Source organism: Centruroides sculpturatus, unplaced genomic scaffold (assembly GCF_000671375.1).
Source record: "Centruroides sculpturatus isolate CEXI.00-Female unplaced genomic scaffold, Cexi_2.0 scaffold67, whole genome shotgun sequence".
NCBI lineage: Eukaryota > Metazoa > Arthropoda > Arachnida > Scorpiones > Buthidae > Centruroides > Centruroides sculpturatus.
Window position 1 is genome coordinate 736,670 of NW_019384305.1, and position 17,005 is coordinate 753,674.

Consider the following 17,005-nt stretch of genomic DNA (forward strand, 5'->3'; position numbering starts at 1 on the left):
TAATATACAGTGGTACCTCAGGTTACGAACGCCCCAGCATACGAAATTTTCAGGATACGACATGAAATTCGAACATATTTTTGCTCCACGATACGAACAAAAACTCACCATACGACGTTACATTAGTTCGCATTTTTCATTTGTTTTTCTTACTACAGTTATTTTTTTTAATGTATTATTTGGCTTTAATTTGAGTATGTTTTTCGCGTTGGAACGAATTATTTGGTTTTACATGTAATCGTATGGGAAAAGATGATCCACCTTACGACATTTTCATGATACAATCTCAGTTTCGGAATGGATTAATTTCGTATCCTGAGGTACCACTGTATATAAATTATTTGAATATTTTCAGGATAATTGGTTATATGTAAATAACTGTTTTAAGTATAATAACCCAAAGATAAGTCAAAGATTTTAAATTTGAGATTTAACTAACAAAATTATTAAAGCCAAATGATTGCCATGGCTATATTACCACTACTATTAATAATTACTCAGTATCTAATTATTAATAACAGCAGTAATATAACCTAATTTAATCCAGCAATTGTTTGGCTTTAATATAACTATCAGATTTAGAGATGTTTACATATGAAATTATTATTCAAAGCAAAATTTATTTTAAAAATAAAACAACAAAATGTACTTATTTGTGAAAAAAATAGAGATTAAATTTTTCAAAAATTAACAAAGTAGATAAATAAGAAAAAAATGCAATAATTATGTGATAACATTTTCTATCCAAGTTTCACTTCAATAAAATATAGCTGTATATATGCATATATTCAGCTTTATTCTCTACATATATTTCTTTGCATACATACCATATTTCCTCCAATAAATGTTTATTTGCTAAATGAAAGCTCAAGCCCAGCATTTATTAGAAATCAACAGCAATTTGATACTGGCATTTATTTGGTAATATCTGGTATGACAACTGCAAAGTACACACACAATATGTTCACTTATTATTATTATTATTATTTATTAATATCAGTAACATAACACTATCCCAAATAACAGAACTTAGTAATTTCTTGGAGTAAAGTGACCTTAAAATGTTACTGATGTAGAATGAAGCTTAAGAGGAAATGGGCACAAAATGAGAATCCCTAACTGATGCTTATTAGACATCAGTTTTTTTTTTGGCAGTTTTTTACTCAGACCCTGGCACTTACAGGAAACATGCAGTATTAGAGATTTGATGTTTACTGGAAGAAACAGAGTATGTGTATCTGTGTATGTATTTATTAAGGCATTGTTTTGAGATCTGTATAAATAATAAAAAGTCAATTATTTTACAGGCAAAATTTTTATTTCTACACAATAAATTATTAATTTCTGAAATTTATTGTTAGTAAAACAGTTTATAATGTATTTTATATATTTATTATAGAATATTAAGAAAAAGTTAAAAGATTATACCCAGAAGATTGTTGTTTGATAACTGGTATGACAGGAAGCTGAAAACCATTTATAATAGCTACTTCAGTGAGTTCTGTTTCCTTTGGAATATAACAAATATTAATTTCAGTATAGAGAATTTTAGGATATTTTTATCATAAGCTTACAAATTTTAAAAATTACATTATTGAAAAATTAATTAGACAAAAAGAAAAAGAATAAATAAATATATTAATATAATACAGCATTAGTATGAAAAAGGAAAAAAATTAATGAATTAGAAGTGTTATGATTCAGTAAAATCCTATTTTTTGAATTTAAAACAAATTGTGTATGTGTGGGTTTTATGTTTTTGTAATGTGTTATAAAAGCCCAAGATTTGTTCAAAAATGTAAATCTGATGGGATTTGGAAAAATATATTCAAAGAGGATTTCAATCAAAGAGTTTGGAAGAACTGCACTTTGGAGAACATTCCTTTTTAGAATGAGTGTGGAGACTCACTTTCCAAGTGTTTTTTGGTCCAGTGTAGCTTAAATATATATCTATATACTATTCAATATGTTTGTTTGTGAGAAATTATATATTAATTGATACAATAAACTGTTATTTAGTTGTTTTTTTATACAATAACTTGTATAAATTTGAAAAGAACCTGTTGGTGTTCTTCAGAACCTGGAAGACAGAGTTAACTGAAAGAGCAAGCAACTTGTACTTGACTACAAGTGAAAATAACTGTTTTCTTTCAGTTTTTATTGATTTTGGATAATAAATTGATGATATAATTATTATTTTTACATTTATCATAATAAACTAATAACTAAGTAATAAAAAAAAATAATCAAAACTTTTCTATTTATACAATTAATAATCTTCATAAATTAGAAAATATTATAAATTATTATAATAAATTAGTAATCTTCATAAAATAGAAATTATGATATACAGGTACTTTAGTTTTCAAAATGCTTCTATGTTCATTCATGTGTAATAAAAATTTCACTTTTGTCATTTTAAAATAAATATTGACAAATATTAAGTCAACAAAATTTAAAATTTTAAAAATTTTGATGACTTAATTCATCATATACAGTAATTTATGGCTTCTATTTTTATATAAACTTATTTCAGATAAGATGTATTTGAAATATTAGTTTTTGAAAGACATAGGTATTGTTGTAGAGCATTAAAATGAAGTAAAGTAGGAATTTTTTTCTAATTCAGTACTTTTACAAAATCTAATAGCCAGTATCAAAATTGACTTACTTGATAAACATAGCATGCCGTAAAATATTTAGTATTTTTAAATGTTTCTTATACTACTGAAACATAACATATTTGCTTTTTGTACATATAAAAATAAACTTTGTAAAATACATTAACAATATCATAAGTAATGTCAAGTGTATATTAAAAAGTTTATTGCAATAATGAACTGTTACCTATGAACAAACATTTTCTTTCAGTTTCAAGCATATAATTGTGCGTTAAGGACTTGCCATACAGGAACTTAGGAGACAATATTACTGAATTTATTGATATTAGTTACAAGAAAATTCAGTCAGGTTTCATACCCCCTCATCAGTTCTTAGCACTTTTAGTACCTGTACTTCTTCAAAGAAGTTTTTGTATTATTTCAACAACAACAAGATTTTTCTTAACATATGTTATAATAAATTTTAAAAATAAAAATAGATTTATTACAGTAGAAAGTGTCATCATACTGAACTGAGGTTTCACAACTTATTTAATAATATTTACTTAAGACAGAAACACCAAGTCTCACCAAGTCTTAATTCTTTTAATACATATCTAAAAGTTAAAATATTTTCCCTGTTTATTCTTTTAGGATGTTAATTATGTATTAAATAAATTTTCAGTGTTTATATGTATAAATTATTTATTTATTTATTTTTAATAAGCAAATAAATAATGTAAATAAAAATATAAATTCATCACAAGTTTAATTTCAAAAAGATCTAAATTTTTAAAAATATAAAATAACTTCAAAATTTAAAAATATATCTTGATATAATTATGGAGAGATTAAAATATTTTCTTAAATATGTACATAAAATACTAATTGAAAATTTTAACACTAATAAAAGCTATATAACATTTTAATTATTAAAATTACATAAATTAATCCAATTATTTTTTAATTCAATAATAAACCAATCAATAAATGAAATAAATACATTATAATACAAAATTATTATTATAAGCTAATGAAATTAATAGCTTTTACATAATCAAAATAGTAATAAAAAAATGTTTCTACCTTCAGAAAAGATTGATGTTTAGGGAAATTCTCAATTACAGAACTGGCAGAATCTGTCCTATAACAACATAACTATTGTTTTTATTTAATATGCTAATATATTTAAAGGATAATTATCCAAAACTTAAATAACTTTGGATAATTATCTTTATATTGTTATCATACATAATAATAAAAAAACTTGAGGTTTATAATAAAAATTCATATGATACTTTGCATTAATTTAGAAAATACTATTGATGAACAGGAAACAGATAATTCTGCAGAAAACAATATGTTTATGATTCGTTTATATCCTCTAATTTTCTTACATATCTGGTAGAGTTTTGAACCATATGAATTTTCTATAGTTATTTTCAATATATACAAAATGCTTTTTGTATATGTTTTTATTCTACACTAGCTGCAAGGACCCGCTTCACTGGGTTTTTATTTGTTCGTACATTTGTATGTAATATAGTTTTTTTATATATATATAAAAGACTGTTTTTCTAAGTAATCTAGAATCTAGCTGCAAGGACCCGCTTCACTGGGTTTTTATTTGTGGGCAAAAAGTAACGATAGTGAAGATTAAGATAATTACATTATAGCCAATCTTACCTGTTTTCACAGAATGCAAGAATTAGGTCCCCGTTTCCAGACTAATTAGAGAATTTTTACGTCCAGTCAAACAAACTATTTTCAATTTGATCAATTTTCTGGAACGTTTACAATCGTTCTATAATCAAACCAATTCGAATTTAAATTCAAATTCGAAAATTTTTAAAATTGAAATAGAAAATCTTCCACTTTCAACCACTTTCAAGCCCATATCTCCCGCACCCTTATAGCTATCGAGACGCAACCACCATAGTGCACGAATGAAGACTTGGGGCTACTACCACATACAAACACCATTCATGTGCGATGTGTAGTTTTGGCTGAAAAGTGAAATATAGGGACACACATGTCCATTTATATATATATATGTTATGGACAAAGTGATTAATATGGGCATTATTCATAATGCCCATTCATTATGAATAATGACCAACAAAATCGGGCATTGTAATAAATTTCAATAATTTATCAAATTGACCGGTCATTATGAATACTGCTATCATCTAGTTGGGCAAAGTGATAATAATGCGTCGAAGAGTGATCATCCAAAATACGCTAGCCAATCAACACTTGCATCTGAGTTGCATGTGCATGTTGTGTTTAGTACGGAATTTGGGGCGGTCGCGCTTGTTTGTGCTTTNTTTCTTCAACATTTTCAGCTGGCCCAAAATTAAGATTCAAAGTTATATCTGTTGAAACTTTTTCAACAAAAGGAAACCATTTACACCAATTTAACAATACTGGAAATGTAGTTGTCTATAAAATTAAAATTTATTTATATGAAATTTCATACAATAATAAATAACAAAATACTTTGATTCATATTTGCTTGTTCAATTTTACATAATCTTATATATTCTCTATTTTTCTTTTTTATACTCATACAGACTGAATAATTGTAATTAAAGTATCCCCTATTCAATGCTATCTAGAGAAATTTTTAGCAGTGAAAATGCAACTATGGTGACATTTCAGGATATGCAAAAGACATTTTCATAAAAGTTATACCAAAAAACTTACCACTGATACTTTTGGCACTACAAGAGCAACACATTTTATTTGTACAAGAAATTCATGCTGTAGAAATCTTAGCAACACAGGGAATAATGGGCTGTGTTCAGTAACCAAAATTCTTGCTAAGTCTAGTTATGCTGCAATGCGGAACTCGTTTCTGACTACTGCTTGATTCCTCCCACCACTAGCTTCTTTTATGTATTCTTAGCTCTGCCCACTAAGCCACTCAGAATTCTAACTTAGGTGTTCTGTGTTACTGAACACGGCCCTGCTTAATGTGGTCCCCAGTCTGAAAGTGTCAAACCTGAAGATTATGGTCAGTTGTTGAACACATTGTTCATTATGATCCACTGATATTTCTCAGTGGATCAGTTATGGTCAACCTTATAAAAATTTTGCCTGTAAAATAATTTGGTTTTTCTTGTTTATACCATCTCAAAATAGCATGATACTGTGTTTCAAGTCTCCCAGTTTGTAACATGACCTCAAAATCACATTTTTTAAGAGTCTCCACAACCAAAAACAATGGACTGAGATCCAGAGAACAAGGTGGCCAGATAATAAAAAAGACATGATTAGCCAGTGAAGTGTTATTGAAGTTCAAGTTGATAAGTATATAATAGTACTTTTATATCCAAAACTTAGCTGCAACATATGATTAATTAAGAAAATAAAACTGCTTTTTTTGTTGCTTGCAGTACCAGAAGTGCTGTAGTAATGAGTTTTAATATTAATGTTTTTTACAGAAATGTCATCCACACATCAAAAAATGTTACCATACTAGATTTGGTTGCATCTGACTACTACATGTGTCTTTAGACAGCATTAATTGACAGCAGGCAGTCGGACGGCACTGTACAGCCGTACGCCTGCTGGCGCGACGGATATGTTTAAACTTAACGTTAACGTGTTAAATAAGAAACTAACTACAATCACCAAGTATGCAGGATTTAGTCTATTTTAATCAATCCACTGAAAACTCAAAATATGCAGCCTACAAAATTAATGTTTTAATCAAAAATGTTATAGTTTAAGTGGGCTACAAGATGGAGCTACTAGTTTCATCATAGATGGTGCTATGATCAGTAAAAAAAATGGGTCAACTTAAGTGAAACCCCTATTTTTTATTACATATTATTCTACATCAAAACAATAACTGTTATATAAAACATTTTTTGAAAGATACACTTATAAGTTATGAGTATTTGAAGTTTTATGCAGATGCCACACAGTGCACATGTGAATCTGTGGATATCTGAAATTAAAAAAGAAATCCAGCAACAAGTTGCTTAACTTTCCTGGCAACATTATAGTAGATGGTGCCACAGTTTTAAAACAGTTTTTAATAATAAAATATTGTATTTGACGAGACTATGTCTTGTCTCTAAAATTGCACTGCTGTCAACGGCTGCACACCTTAGAGGTATGAAAGAGTACATGTCAGGAGTTGCAATTTGGCTAGTGTATTTGGTGTCCAAATCATGCACACACAAAATAAACCAGACTTGTAGATAGTCAGGGGACTGAGAACTGGGTCAAAATAAAATAAAATACTGAAACTGTTTCTACAAACAGGCACAAGTGCGAGATTTGTGCATGCGTTGCATGCACTCTCCAAGACAGTCTCGTCCCAAGAATGGCTTGTTTTAACTATTATAAAATGGCAAAAAGCTTAATTTTGAGGATAGGGACAGGTTTCATAAAAAATTGTAAATGCTAATAACAAGTAAAATAGTCATTAAGTCCGATCCTACTTGAAATATGACTCCCCTTTATCTCTCCACACTGTTGACCTTCAACCACCAAAATTTAATAGCATCAATTCCCCTAATAAACAAACCTCTCTGCAAAATTTCAGAAATTTTCAACATAACACACATGAGTTATTAAGCTTCAAAGAATGTAAACAAAATCATGCCTCCACACACACAAACATATATATATAGAAATAAATTTTTTCCATTTCTTGACATTAAAGTCCTAAGTCCAAAAATGTAAAAATCTTGGGGAGAGCAGTTTTTGACCAATCACCAATTATGGTGGAATCATTCTTTTTTTCAAATAATGGACTTATACAAACTACGCTGCAGCATGTTAAATCCATCAAGTTTGTGGTAAAGAAAAGACATTGATCTTGATTCAACCAAATAATTGTTTCTTAATGATTTTTTCTTTTTTTTTTTTTTTTCAATGAATTTCACACACATCTATAAGTTCACATATGTAACATATGACAGCTGCACAAAACGTTAAATGATCATAATTTATCTTTCAAAAAATGTTTTAGAACAGAAGTTTATTTTTATGTAGAATAATAATATTCAATAAAAAATGGAGGAGTTCTCATTTAAGAAACTGAAGTTTATCCTATTTTTATTGAATTGTAGTGCCATCTATGATAAAACTGACAGACTTCAAGGACATCACATAATATTTAATTCGTATATCTGAAAAAAGTAAAGAATAATGGAAATAATTCTAAGAGCTAAAAAACTAAAGGCCAAAATTCAGTAACAACAGTGTTCTCTTAGTGTCCAAGGGATAGTTAAAAATTTAAATATGTATCATTAATATATAAAAATGTTTTTTTATAGTATCAAATTTCTACAACAATGATGTATTTAAAGTGCAAGTTCAGCGTTAAAAAAATTTCAATGTAAATAAAATAAAATTGTTATGTATTGACAGTTATCATATGAAATCTTATTTTAAAAAGCATAACAGTATGCATAAAGAGTTCTCCAAATTCTTTACTGAACTCTCACTTTTGCCAAGATTATTTAAATCAGCCATCAAAAGCAATATTATAAACTATGTAAAAATAATAGAATATACAATACATACAGTAAATGGTACAGTTATTGGCCAATTAAGAAAATTTTAATTCAAAAATTTCTAAGGTATAACAAAAAGATTAAATTGGGAAATGTTAATTTTATAATTTATTTTTTTTTTATAGTCTTTCTATGCCAATATCTAGAAATTACAAATGTCAAATGTTTAATAAAAAAATGTGTTTTGCTTACAAAAATGCAAACTTGTATATTTATTGGCCATATAAACAACAAAAACCTTTAGGGCTGTTATTTACTGACAAAAGAAACTTTTATAAAACTTTTATTAAAGAGGTTTAAATTCAAAATAGTCAATTACTGTACCATTTAACCTATGTAAATGCTAATTTATAAATAATAATCTAAAGAAAACTGACAGACCAAGATAACTAAATTTTCTTTACATTTCTTATATTCTCTTGCTTATTACTTTAGAAAACATGACACTTTTTACTTTATACAATAATTTGCAGAAAACAATTATCTTATATTACAAAAAATATAATAACTAAAGATTAGTAATTAAATAACATTTAAAATATATATATATGTATAGAAATAAAAATATTTTTTCATCTCCAAAATTATTCTTAAAAATTTAAATTATTTAAAGTGATCATTTGATATTAATAAGTGATGACTTTATTTTTATAACTTACTCGTTTTGTTCAGGTTCATTAAAACTTTTACTTGGAGAAACCAATTTTTCAAATTCTTGATTACTTTCTTCATTCTTTAATGGAATCAATCCTTTCTAAAAAGAAAAATTTGTGGATTAATAGTTATATAAAAAAAACTTTATAAAATTTAAATTTTATGAATTACCTTCTTCCCTATAAGAGTAGAAAAGTTGAATGACATTTGTATGTTTTTAGTTCTGTATAATAATTTTTCTTCAACATTTTCAGCTGGCCCAAAATTAAGATTCAAAGTTATATCTGTTGAAACTTTTTCAACAAAAGGAAACCATTTACACCAATTTAACAATACTGGAAATGTAGTTGTCTATAAAATTAAAATTTATTTATATGAAATTTCATACAATAATAAATAACAAAATACTTTGATTCATATTTGCTTGTTCAATTTTACATAATCTTATATATTCTCTATTTTTCTTTTTTATACTCATACAGACTGAATAATTGTAATTAAAGTATCCCCTATTCAATGCTATCTAGAGAAATTTTTAGCAGTGAAAATGCAACTATGGTGACATTTCAGGATATGCAAAAGACATTTTCATAAAAGTTATACCAAAAAACTTACCACTGATACTTTTGGCACTACAAGAGCAACACATTTTATTTGTACAAGAAATTCATGCTGTAGAAATCTTAGCAACACAGGGAATAATGGGCTGTGTTCAGTAACCAAAATTCTTGCTAAGTCTAGTTATGCTGCAATGCGGAACTCGTTTCTGACTACTGCTTGATTCCTCCCACCACTAGCTTCTTTTATGTATTCTTAGCTCTGCCCACTAAGCCACTCAGAATTCTAACTTAGGTGTTCTGTGTTACTGAACACGGCCCTGCTTAATGTGGTCCCCAGTCTGAAAGTGTCAAACCTGAAGATTATGGTCAGTTGTTGAACACATTGTTCATTATGATCCACTGATATTTCTCAGTGGATCAGTTATGGTCAACCTTATAAAAATTTTGCCTGTAAAATAATTTGGTTTTTCTTGTTTATACCATCTCAAAATAGCATGATACTGTGTTTCAAGTCTCCCAGTTTGTAACATGACCTCAAAATCACATTTTTTAAGAGTCTCCACAACCAAAAACAATGGACTGAGATCCAGAGAACAAGGTGGCCAGATAATAAAAAAGACATGATTAGCCAGTGAAGTGTTATTGAAGTTCAAGTTGATAAGTATATAATAGTACTTTTATATCCAAAACTTAGCTGCAACATATGATTAATTAAGAAAATAAAACTGCTTTTTTTGTTGCTTGCAGTACCAGAAGTGCTGTAGTAATGAGTTTTAATATTAATGTTTTTTACAGAAATGTCATCCACACATCAAAAAATGTTACCATACTAGATTTGGTTGCATCTGACTACTACATGTGTCTTTAGACAGCATTAATTGACAGCAGGCAGTCGGACGGCACTGTACAGCCGTACGCCTGCTGGCGCGACGGATATGTTTAAACTTAACGTTAACGTGTTAAATAAGAAACTAACTACAATCACCAAGTATGCAGGATTTAGTCTATTTTAATCAATCCACTGAAAACTCAAAATATGCAGCCTACAAAATTAATGTTTTAATCAAAAATGTTATAGTTTAAGTGGGCTACAAGATGGAGCTACTAGTTTCATCATAGATGGTGCTATGATCAGTAAAAAAAATGGGTCAACTTAAGTGAAACCCCTATTTTTTATTACATATTATTCTACATCAAAACAATAACTGTTATATAAAACATTTTTTGAAAGATACACTTATAAGTTATGAGTATTTGAAGTTTTATGCAGATGCCACACAGTGCACATGTGAATCTGTGGATATCTGAAATTAAAAAAGAAATCCAGCAACAAGTTGCTTAACTTTCCTGGCAACATTATAGTAGATGGTGCCACAGTTTTAAAACAGTTTTTAATAATAAAATATTGTATTTGACGAGACTATGTCTTGTCTCTAAAATTGCACTGCTGTCAACGGCTGCACACCTTAGAGGTATGAAAGAGTACATGTCAGGAGTTGCAATTTGGCTAGTGTATTTGGTGTCCAAATCATGCACACACAAAATAAACCAGACTTGTAGATAGTCAGGGGACTGAGAACTGGGTCAAAATAAAATAAAATACTGAAACTGTTTCTACAAACAGGCACAAGTGCGAGATTTGTGCATGCGTTGCATGCACTCTCCAAGACAGTCTCGTCCCAAGAATGGCTTGTTTTAACTATTATAAAATGGCAAAAAGCTTAATTTTGAGGATAGGGACAGGTTTCATAAAAAATTGTAAATGCTAATAACAAGTAAAATAGTCATTAAGTCCGATCCTACTTGAAATATGACTCCCCTTTATCTCTCCACACTGTTGACCTTCAACCACCAAAATTTAATAGCATCAATTCCCCTAATAAACAAACCTCTCTGCAAAATTTCAGAAATTTTCAACATAACACACATGAGTTATTAAGCTTCAAAGAAGGTAAACAAAATCATGCCTCCACACACACAAACATATATATATAGAAATAAATTTTTTCCATTTCTTGACATTAAAGTCCTAAGTCCAAAAATGTAAAAATCTTGGGGAGAGCAGTTTTTGACCAATCACCAATTATGGTGGAATCATTCTTTTTTTCAAATAATGGACTTATACAAACTACGCTGCAGCATGTTAAATCCATCAAGTTTGTGGTAAAGAAAAGACATTGATCTTGATTCAACCAAATAATTGTTTCTTAATGATTTTTTCTTTTTTTTTTTTTTTTCAATGAATTTCACACACATCTATAAGTTCACATATGTAACATATGACAGCTGCACAAAACGTTAAATGATCATAATTTATCTTTCAAAAAATGTTTTAGAACAGAAGTTTATTTTTATGTAGAATAATAATATTCAATAAAAAATGGAGGAGTTCTCATTTAAGAAACTGAAGTTTATCCTATTTTTATTGAATTGTAGTGCCATCTATGATAAAACTTCAAGGACATCTATGATATGACTTCAAGGATATGATATGACTTCTATGATATGACTTCAAGGACATCACAAGATGAGACTAAGATTTTTGGTTCAACAATTTTTTGTAAAATATACAGTGACCTCTCACTTATACACCACTCATTTAAGCCTCTCTCAGTTATGAGAAATTTTTCACTGATCCTGGCTGAAACCTTTGAGAGTTAATGCCTAAAATCTCTTATCTGAAGAACTCAGTTAAATGACTCAGTTCTATACCCCTACAAATGTTTTAGACTAATGAATGTATTTTTCTCACTTTACTGTCATGATTGTCAATCACATGTACAGAGTGGGATCACTTTGTCATAGATCAAACAGGTGCCTAGGAAAAAGCAGAGAGGATTATCATACTAAACATAATATCTGTTTTTAAAAAGAGAGTGGCTGCTGGCTATATGTTTAGATAAAACATGTAATATCTTAGTTATATTTTTAACATTTTTCATTAAAGTTGGTCAATCTTTCTTTTTTTTTTTTTTTTTATAACTCTCACTTATATGAATTTAACATTTGTCCCTTTAGAGTTATTTAACCTAGAGGTCACTATATTTTTTGAGTTTTAGGTGGATTAATCAAAATGGAGTACCCTGTTTTAAAGCAATTCATAATATTTGTGTTAAATTTCATTTTTAAATTATTTTTAAAAATTACATTAAATTTATTTAAAAAATTTAGCATAAATATATAAATCTCTCTATTAAGTTTTACAGCTTTCTATCTTATAAACCAAAATATGATATGTACAGTACTTATTGCATCACAAAAAAATTTTACCTTCCTATCTTTTGGTGTTGTCACAAATGATAATACATATTCAAGAAAAAATACTAAAAATATATTAAAATCTTCTGGAATATTCAATTTTACACGATTCCTCAATAGCAATACCATTTCATCACCATCTCTAAATTAAGAAATAATAATAATTAATCCATACTAAATTATCAAGTTTTTAGTATATTAAATTTTTAAAAATGTAAACAAATTCTTACTTTTTAGATTTTGAAGATGCTATTTTTGACAAACTAGAATTTGAATAATGTTTCATACTACCAATTACTAAATGATGAACTTCCTTTTCTTGGATATAATTCCAACTATTATGAACTCCTACCTGTAATTTAAATGTATCTTTTTATATTAAATATTTCATTTTTATTACATTATTAAATTTATTTCATATTAAAAAAATTTAATTACAATCAATCTTCTTTCGGCAACAGCTATATCAGTACTTGATAACTCCTCTGAAGTTTTGTCTTCTTTCACTTTAGTAATTAATTCATTTTCAAAATCAACAATCGAAGGTGAAATTTTAATAAAAATATGATCCAAGACACATGTTGTACATTTCTGTAATTTGGGTTTTTTTAGTACATCTAAATAAATTCACAATAATAATTTTTATTATATTTTATTTCATTTTAAATAAAAATTTAATACATAAATATCTAAGTTAATTCAAAAATTCTATAATCAAAATTACAATTTTTTTTAAAAAGATTAAAATTTTAAATCAGTTGAATTTGATTTAAAATTATAAATTTAAATTTAAAAGTAAATATAATGAAATTTTATAATTATTAAGGTTTTTCTCTATTATTCTATCAACTTAATTATCAAAAATTCCAAGATTAAAAAAAATACATGTTTTATTTACAATAAAAATTTGTATAACCTTTTCATTATATAATTTACCAGACAGACTTGACTTCAGTTATAATACTTAAGTTATTTTTCTACAGGTATAATCTTGAGTATCAAAGTACCTTTACCCAAATGGAACAACTTTTAACATTTTACCTCCTTGTAAAACTATTGGCTATAACCAAATTTTTGCAGATGCTGGAGTATCATAATATGCATTAGAAGACTAATATGAACACAGTGCTGTGAGATGAAATCCAACGTATGCAATTAAACAATTGTTTTGTGATGGTAGCTAGTCTAACCCTTCAATGTTGGTACCCTCTTTCTTGGATAAAATTTTAAAATTCAAGTGTTTCATAAATCAATTAAATTCATTATTTCACAAGTAAATGTCCTTCAAGATAATTTGATACAAGTAGTGATGTCATTCCAATGCTTGACACTGCAATGACATTCTTCTTAGAAAAGATTGTTTTTTTTTTAATTACAACTATTGTACAAATGGCTGAAAGAATTCAAGAAAAGGCAAAGAGAAATACAAAACAATTAACTGCAAAGAATTGGGGGACACAGCCAAGAAGAAAATCAAAAGTCAAAAGCAAAGAACTACAAATTTTGCTTAATGATTTTAAACAAAATAATGCATAAATTAGAAAGTTAGAAATGGGATTGCTTCTCTATCCACTTACAAAATTTCAATATAGTATAAGAGAGTGGTTTGGAAAGTTCTCAGATCAAATATAATAAAACAATCTGGTTAAATTTTTATTTTTTCAATATAATCTCTTGGAGTAATGTACTAATTCTAGTAGTGTTTCAATGCTTTCACACCAGGAGAAAAAGCCAATTCAAATTCTGCAGAACAGCTGTTCACTACAGCAATGACTTCATTGGTGTGAAATTTCTTGCCTGCCAGCATTTTCTTCAAGTTTGGAAAGAATATGAAAATACTGATGAGCCAAGTCAGAGTATGGAGAATGAGGAAGATTTGGAAGTGATGATCAGCAAGTTTTTGCTGGTGAGGTGGGTGGAATGCACTAGTGCATTGTCATGATGGAAAAGAATTTCTCTTCTTCATATGGACCTTTTCTTTGCAATAGCAGTCTTCAATTTGTCTACGGGATCACAATGATAAGTGGCAGTGGTCTTGTTCTTTTCAAGTAGTCAATGAGTATTTGGTGGTTCCACTGAGGGAACCACTTTTGCCTTCTTCAGAGTTGGTAAAAACATTTCCATTGTTTAGTCTTCAGTATAGTAGTGGATCCATGTCTCATCTGTGATCACATTAACAATGCAAAAATTCCCATAAATTCCTCTGGTAGATGTTCAAACAATTCTTGGAAGTTGGTGCCTGGTTGATTTTATCTATGTTTTCTGGGATGACAGAAGTTGTGGGCCATTAACTGAAACTGTCATCTTCCACACTTTCTTAGTCAAGTTTGAAAAACATTACCCACTTGCTTACCATTAAATACAATAGAGCAGATTCTCAAAACTTGATCCAAATCAGCTTTCACTTAGTAACATTTAATAATAATAATTTGATTGACATAGTTAACCTTCACTACAAACACAGTCACTGCGAGAGTTTTTCTACAGGAAACAAGAAACATCACAATTACATAAAGCAGTAACTCTAGCAGACTCAAATAACACACCATTAAACTTACACTCACATCATACAGACTTGACACAACATATAAAAAGCATAGACAGTATTAAGCAATCGTGGGCTCAAAAGGCACTCCATGGCAGGCATCCTTATGACCTGGCTCAGGATTTTGTTGACAAAACTGTGTCAAACAGCTGGTTAGATCGGGGATGCCTCTTTGGGGAGATGGAAGGATTCATGATTGCCATATAGGACCAGGTCATAAACACTAAAAACTACAGAAAATACATTCTCAAAGATACAACACTCACAAATGACACATGCAGAAAATGTCACATCATGCCAGAAACTATACAACACATTACTTCTGGTTGCAAGCTCTTGGCACAGACAGATTTACATAGACATAATCAAGTAGCAAATATAATACACCAAGAGCTTGCAAAGAAACACAAATTAGGAGACATCCACAAACCAAACTACAAATACATCCCACAGACAGTATTGGAAAACAACACACACACAATGTACTTCAACAAAGCCATAATCACAGAAAATAATTTACCACAACAGACCAGACATCACGCTCATTGACATTGACAAACACAATAAAATCACATACATATCCATTCCAAACACTCACAATGTACAAAACACATGCACTGAAAAAAAATCAGCAAGTACACAGAACTTGCCCAGGAATTAGGATGTGTGGAGGATGGATAGAGTGCTTATTGTACCTGGCTTTCTCTCTTCTACAGGTGTCATACCACACACACTACACAAAAGCCTGGGAACATTACAGTTGAATAGAAACAGACATCACACTACAGAAGGCCATTATGTTGAATAAGTGTCATATTGTTAGGAAATTCCTGAATACAGACACACACGCTGACACTTATTTAATTTTTGTCTTGTTTTCGTTACTATGCCTTGACTTTGGTCTGGCATATTACACAGCAACTGGTGTCAATCGAGTATAACTCACTAAACCCAACACAACAATAAAAGAATATATTGATCATACCTTTTATCTGTAAATCATCATGAGTAGAAATAAGACCAGGTATGACATCAGAATCACATAAAAGAGTATTCTCAGGAAAAAGATGATTTACTTTTAAAAGTGCATAATGAGGATGTACTGTATATACAACTTCCGTTGATTGTAATTTGGAGGGTAATGCATGGCCTACCAAAATAAAATTATTTGTGATAACATCAATAAAATTTAAATCATATTTGAAGATATACTTACCATCTTTCAATTCAAATGGATTTCCTATTACTAATAATATCCGAGGACTACCATGTAAAAGACTTAATCTGAAAATTTCACACATTAAAAAAAAAATCAATAAAACAAAAGTATTTAAATATAAGTTACTTTTGAAAAATTTACATTGTATAATTGTATAGTTCCTATTTTATATATACAATAAAACCTTGATCTAACAGACTAATTTGGGAAAGGAGGTAGCCGTTAAAGTGGAAAGTGTGTTACATAATAAAGTAGATTTTCTGAATAAATTATAAAATATACAATAGATATATTATAATTCAATCTTTGTAATTAATATTGTATAATATATTTAAATAAGTAAAATTCAGAGAATGTAAATGCAACAACAAATGAAATAGAAAAATAAAATAACATTAATGATGAATGATCTGTATATGTATACCTAAATTAATTATCACAGTCAACAATGTATTTGCATAGTAAGCAGGAATTGTGGGTTCATGTCCTCCTCTGGGACAATCTTTTCTTTCAGAATATTCTAAAATTAAATTTATTTTCTACCTGTTAAATATACCATGAAATGGCAGCCTAAATAACTGTGTAGCTACATTACTTTTATGTCTAATTGTTAAATTAGCCTTAAGCAGTCAAAT

General features: G+C 28.6%; 1 protein-coding gene across 1 annotated transcript in view; it reads right to left on the reverse strand.

The window, feature by feature from the left end:
* The window catches only part of LOC111618587 (nephrocystin-4-like), a 64,976-nt gene that overhangs the window by 31,511 nt on the left and 16,460 nt on the right, over nucleotides 1-17,005 (reverse strand). Inside the window, exons 4-11 of the mRNA XM_023360145.1 lie at nucleotides 16,368-16,435; nucleotides 16,137-16,301; nucleotides 13,045-13,223; nucleotides 12,837-12,958; nucleotides 12,619-12,748; nucleotides 8,960-9,139; nucleotides 8,794-8,888; nucleotides 3,687-3,744 (exon numbers count right to left, since the gene is read on the reverse strand). Of these exons, the coding sequence (XP_023215913.1) occupies nucleotides 3,687-3,744; nucleotides 8,794-8,888; nucleotides 8,960-9,139; nucleotides 12,619-12,748; nucleotides 12,837-12,958; nucleotides 13,045-13,223; nucleotides 16,137-16,301; nucleotides 16,368-16,435 (997 nt within the window). The remainder of the gene's footprint in view (nucleotides 1-3,686; nucleotides 3,745-8,793; nucleotides 8,889-8,959; nucleotides 9,140-12,618; nucleotides 12,749-12,836; nucleotides 12,959-13,044; nucleotides 13,224-16,136; nucleotides 16,302-16,367; nucleotides 16,436-17,005) is intronic.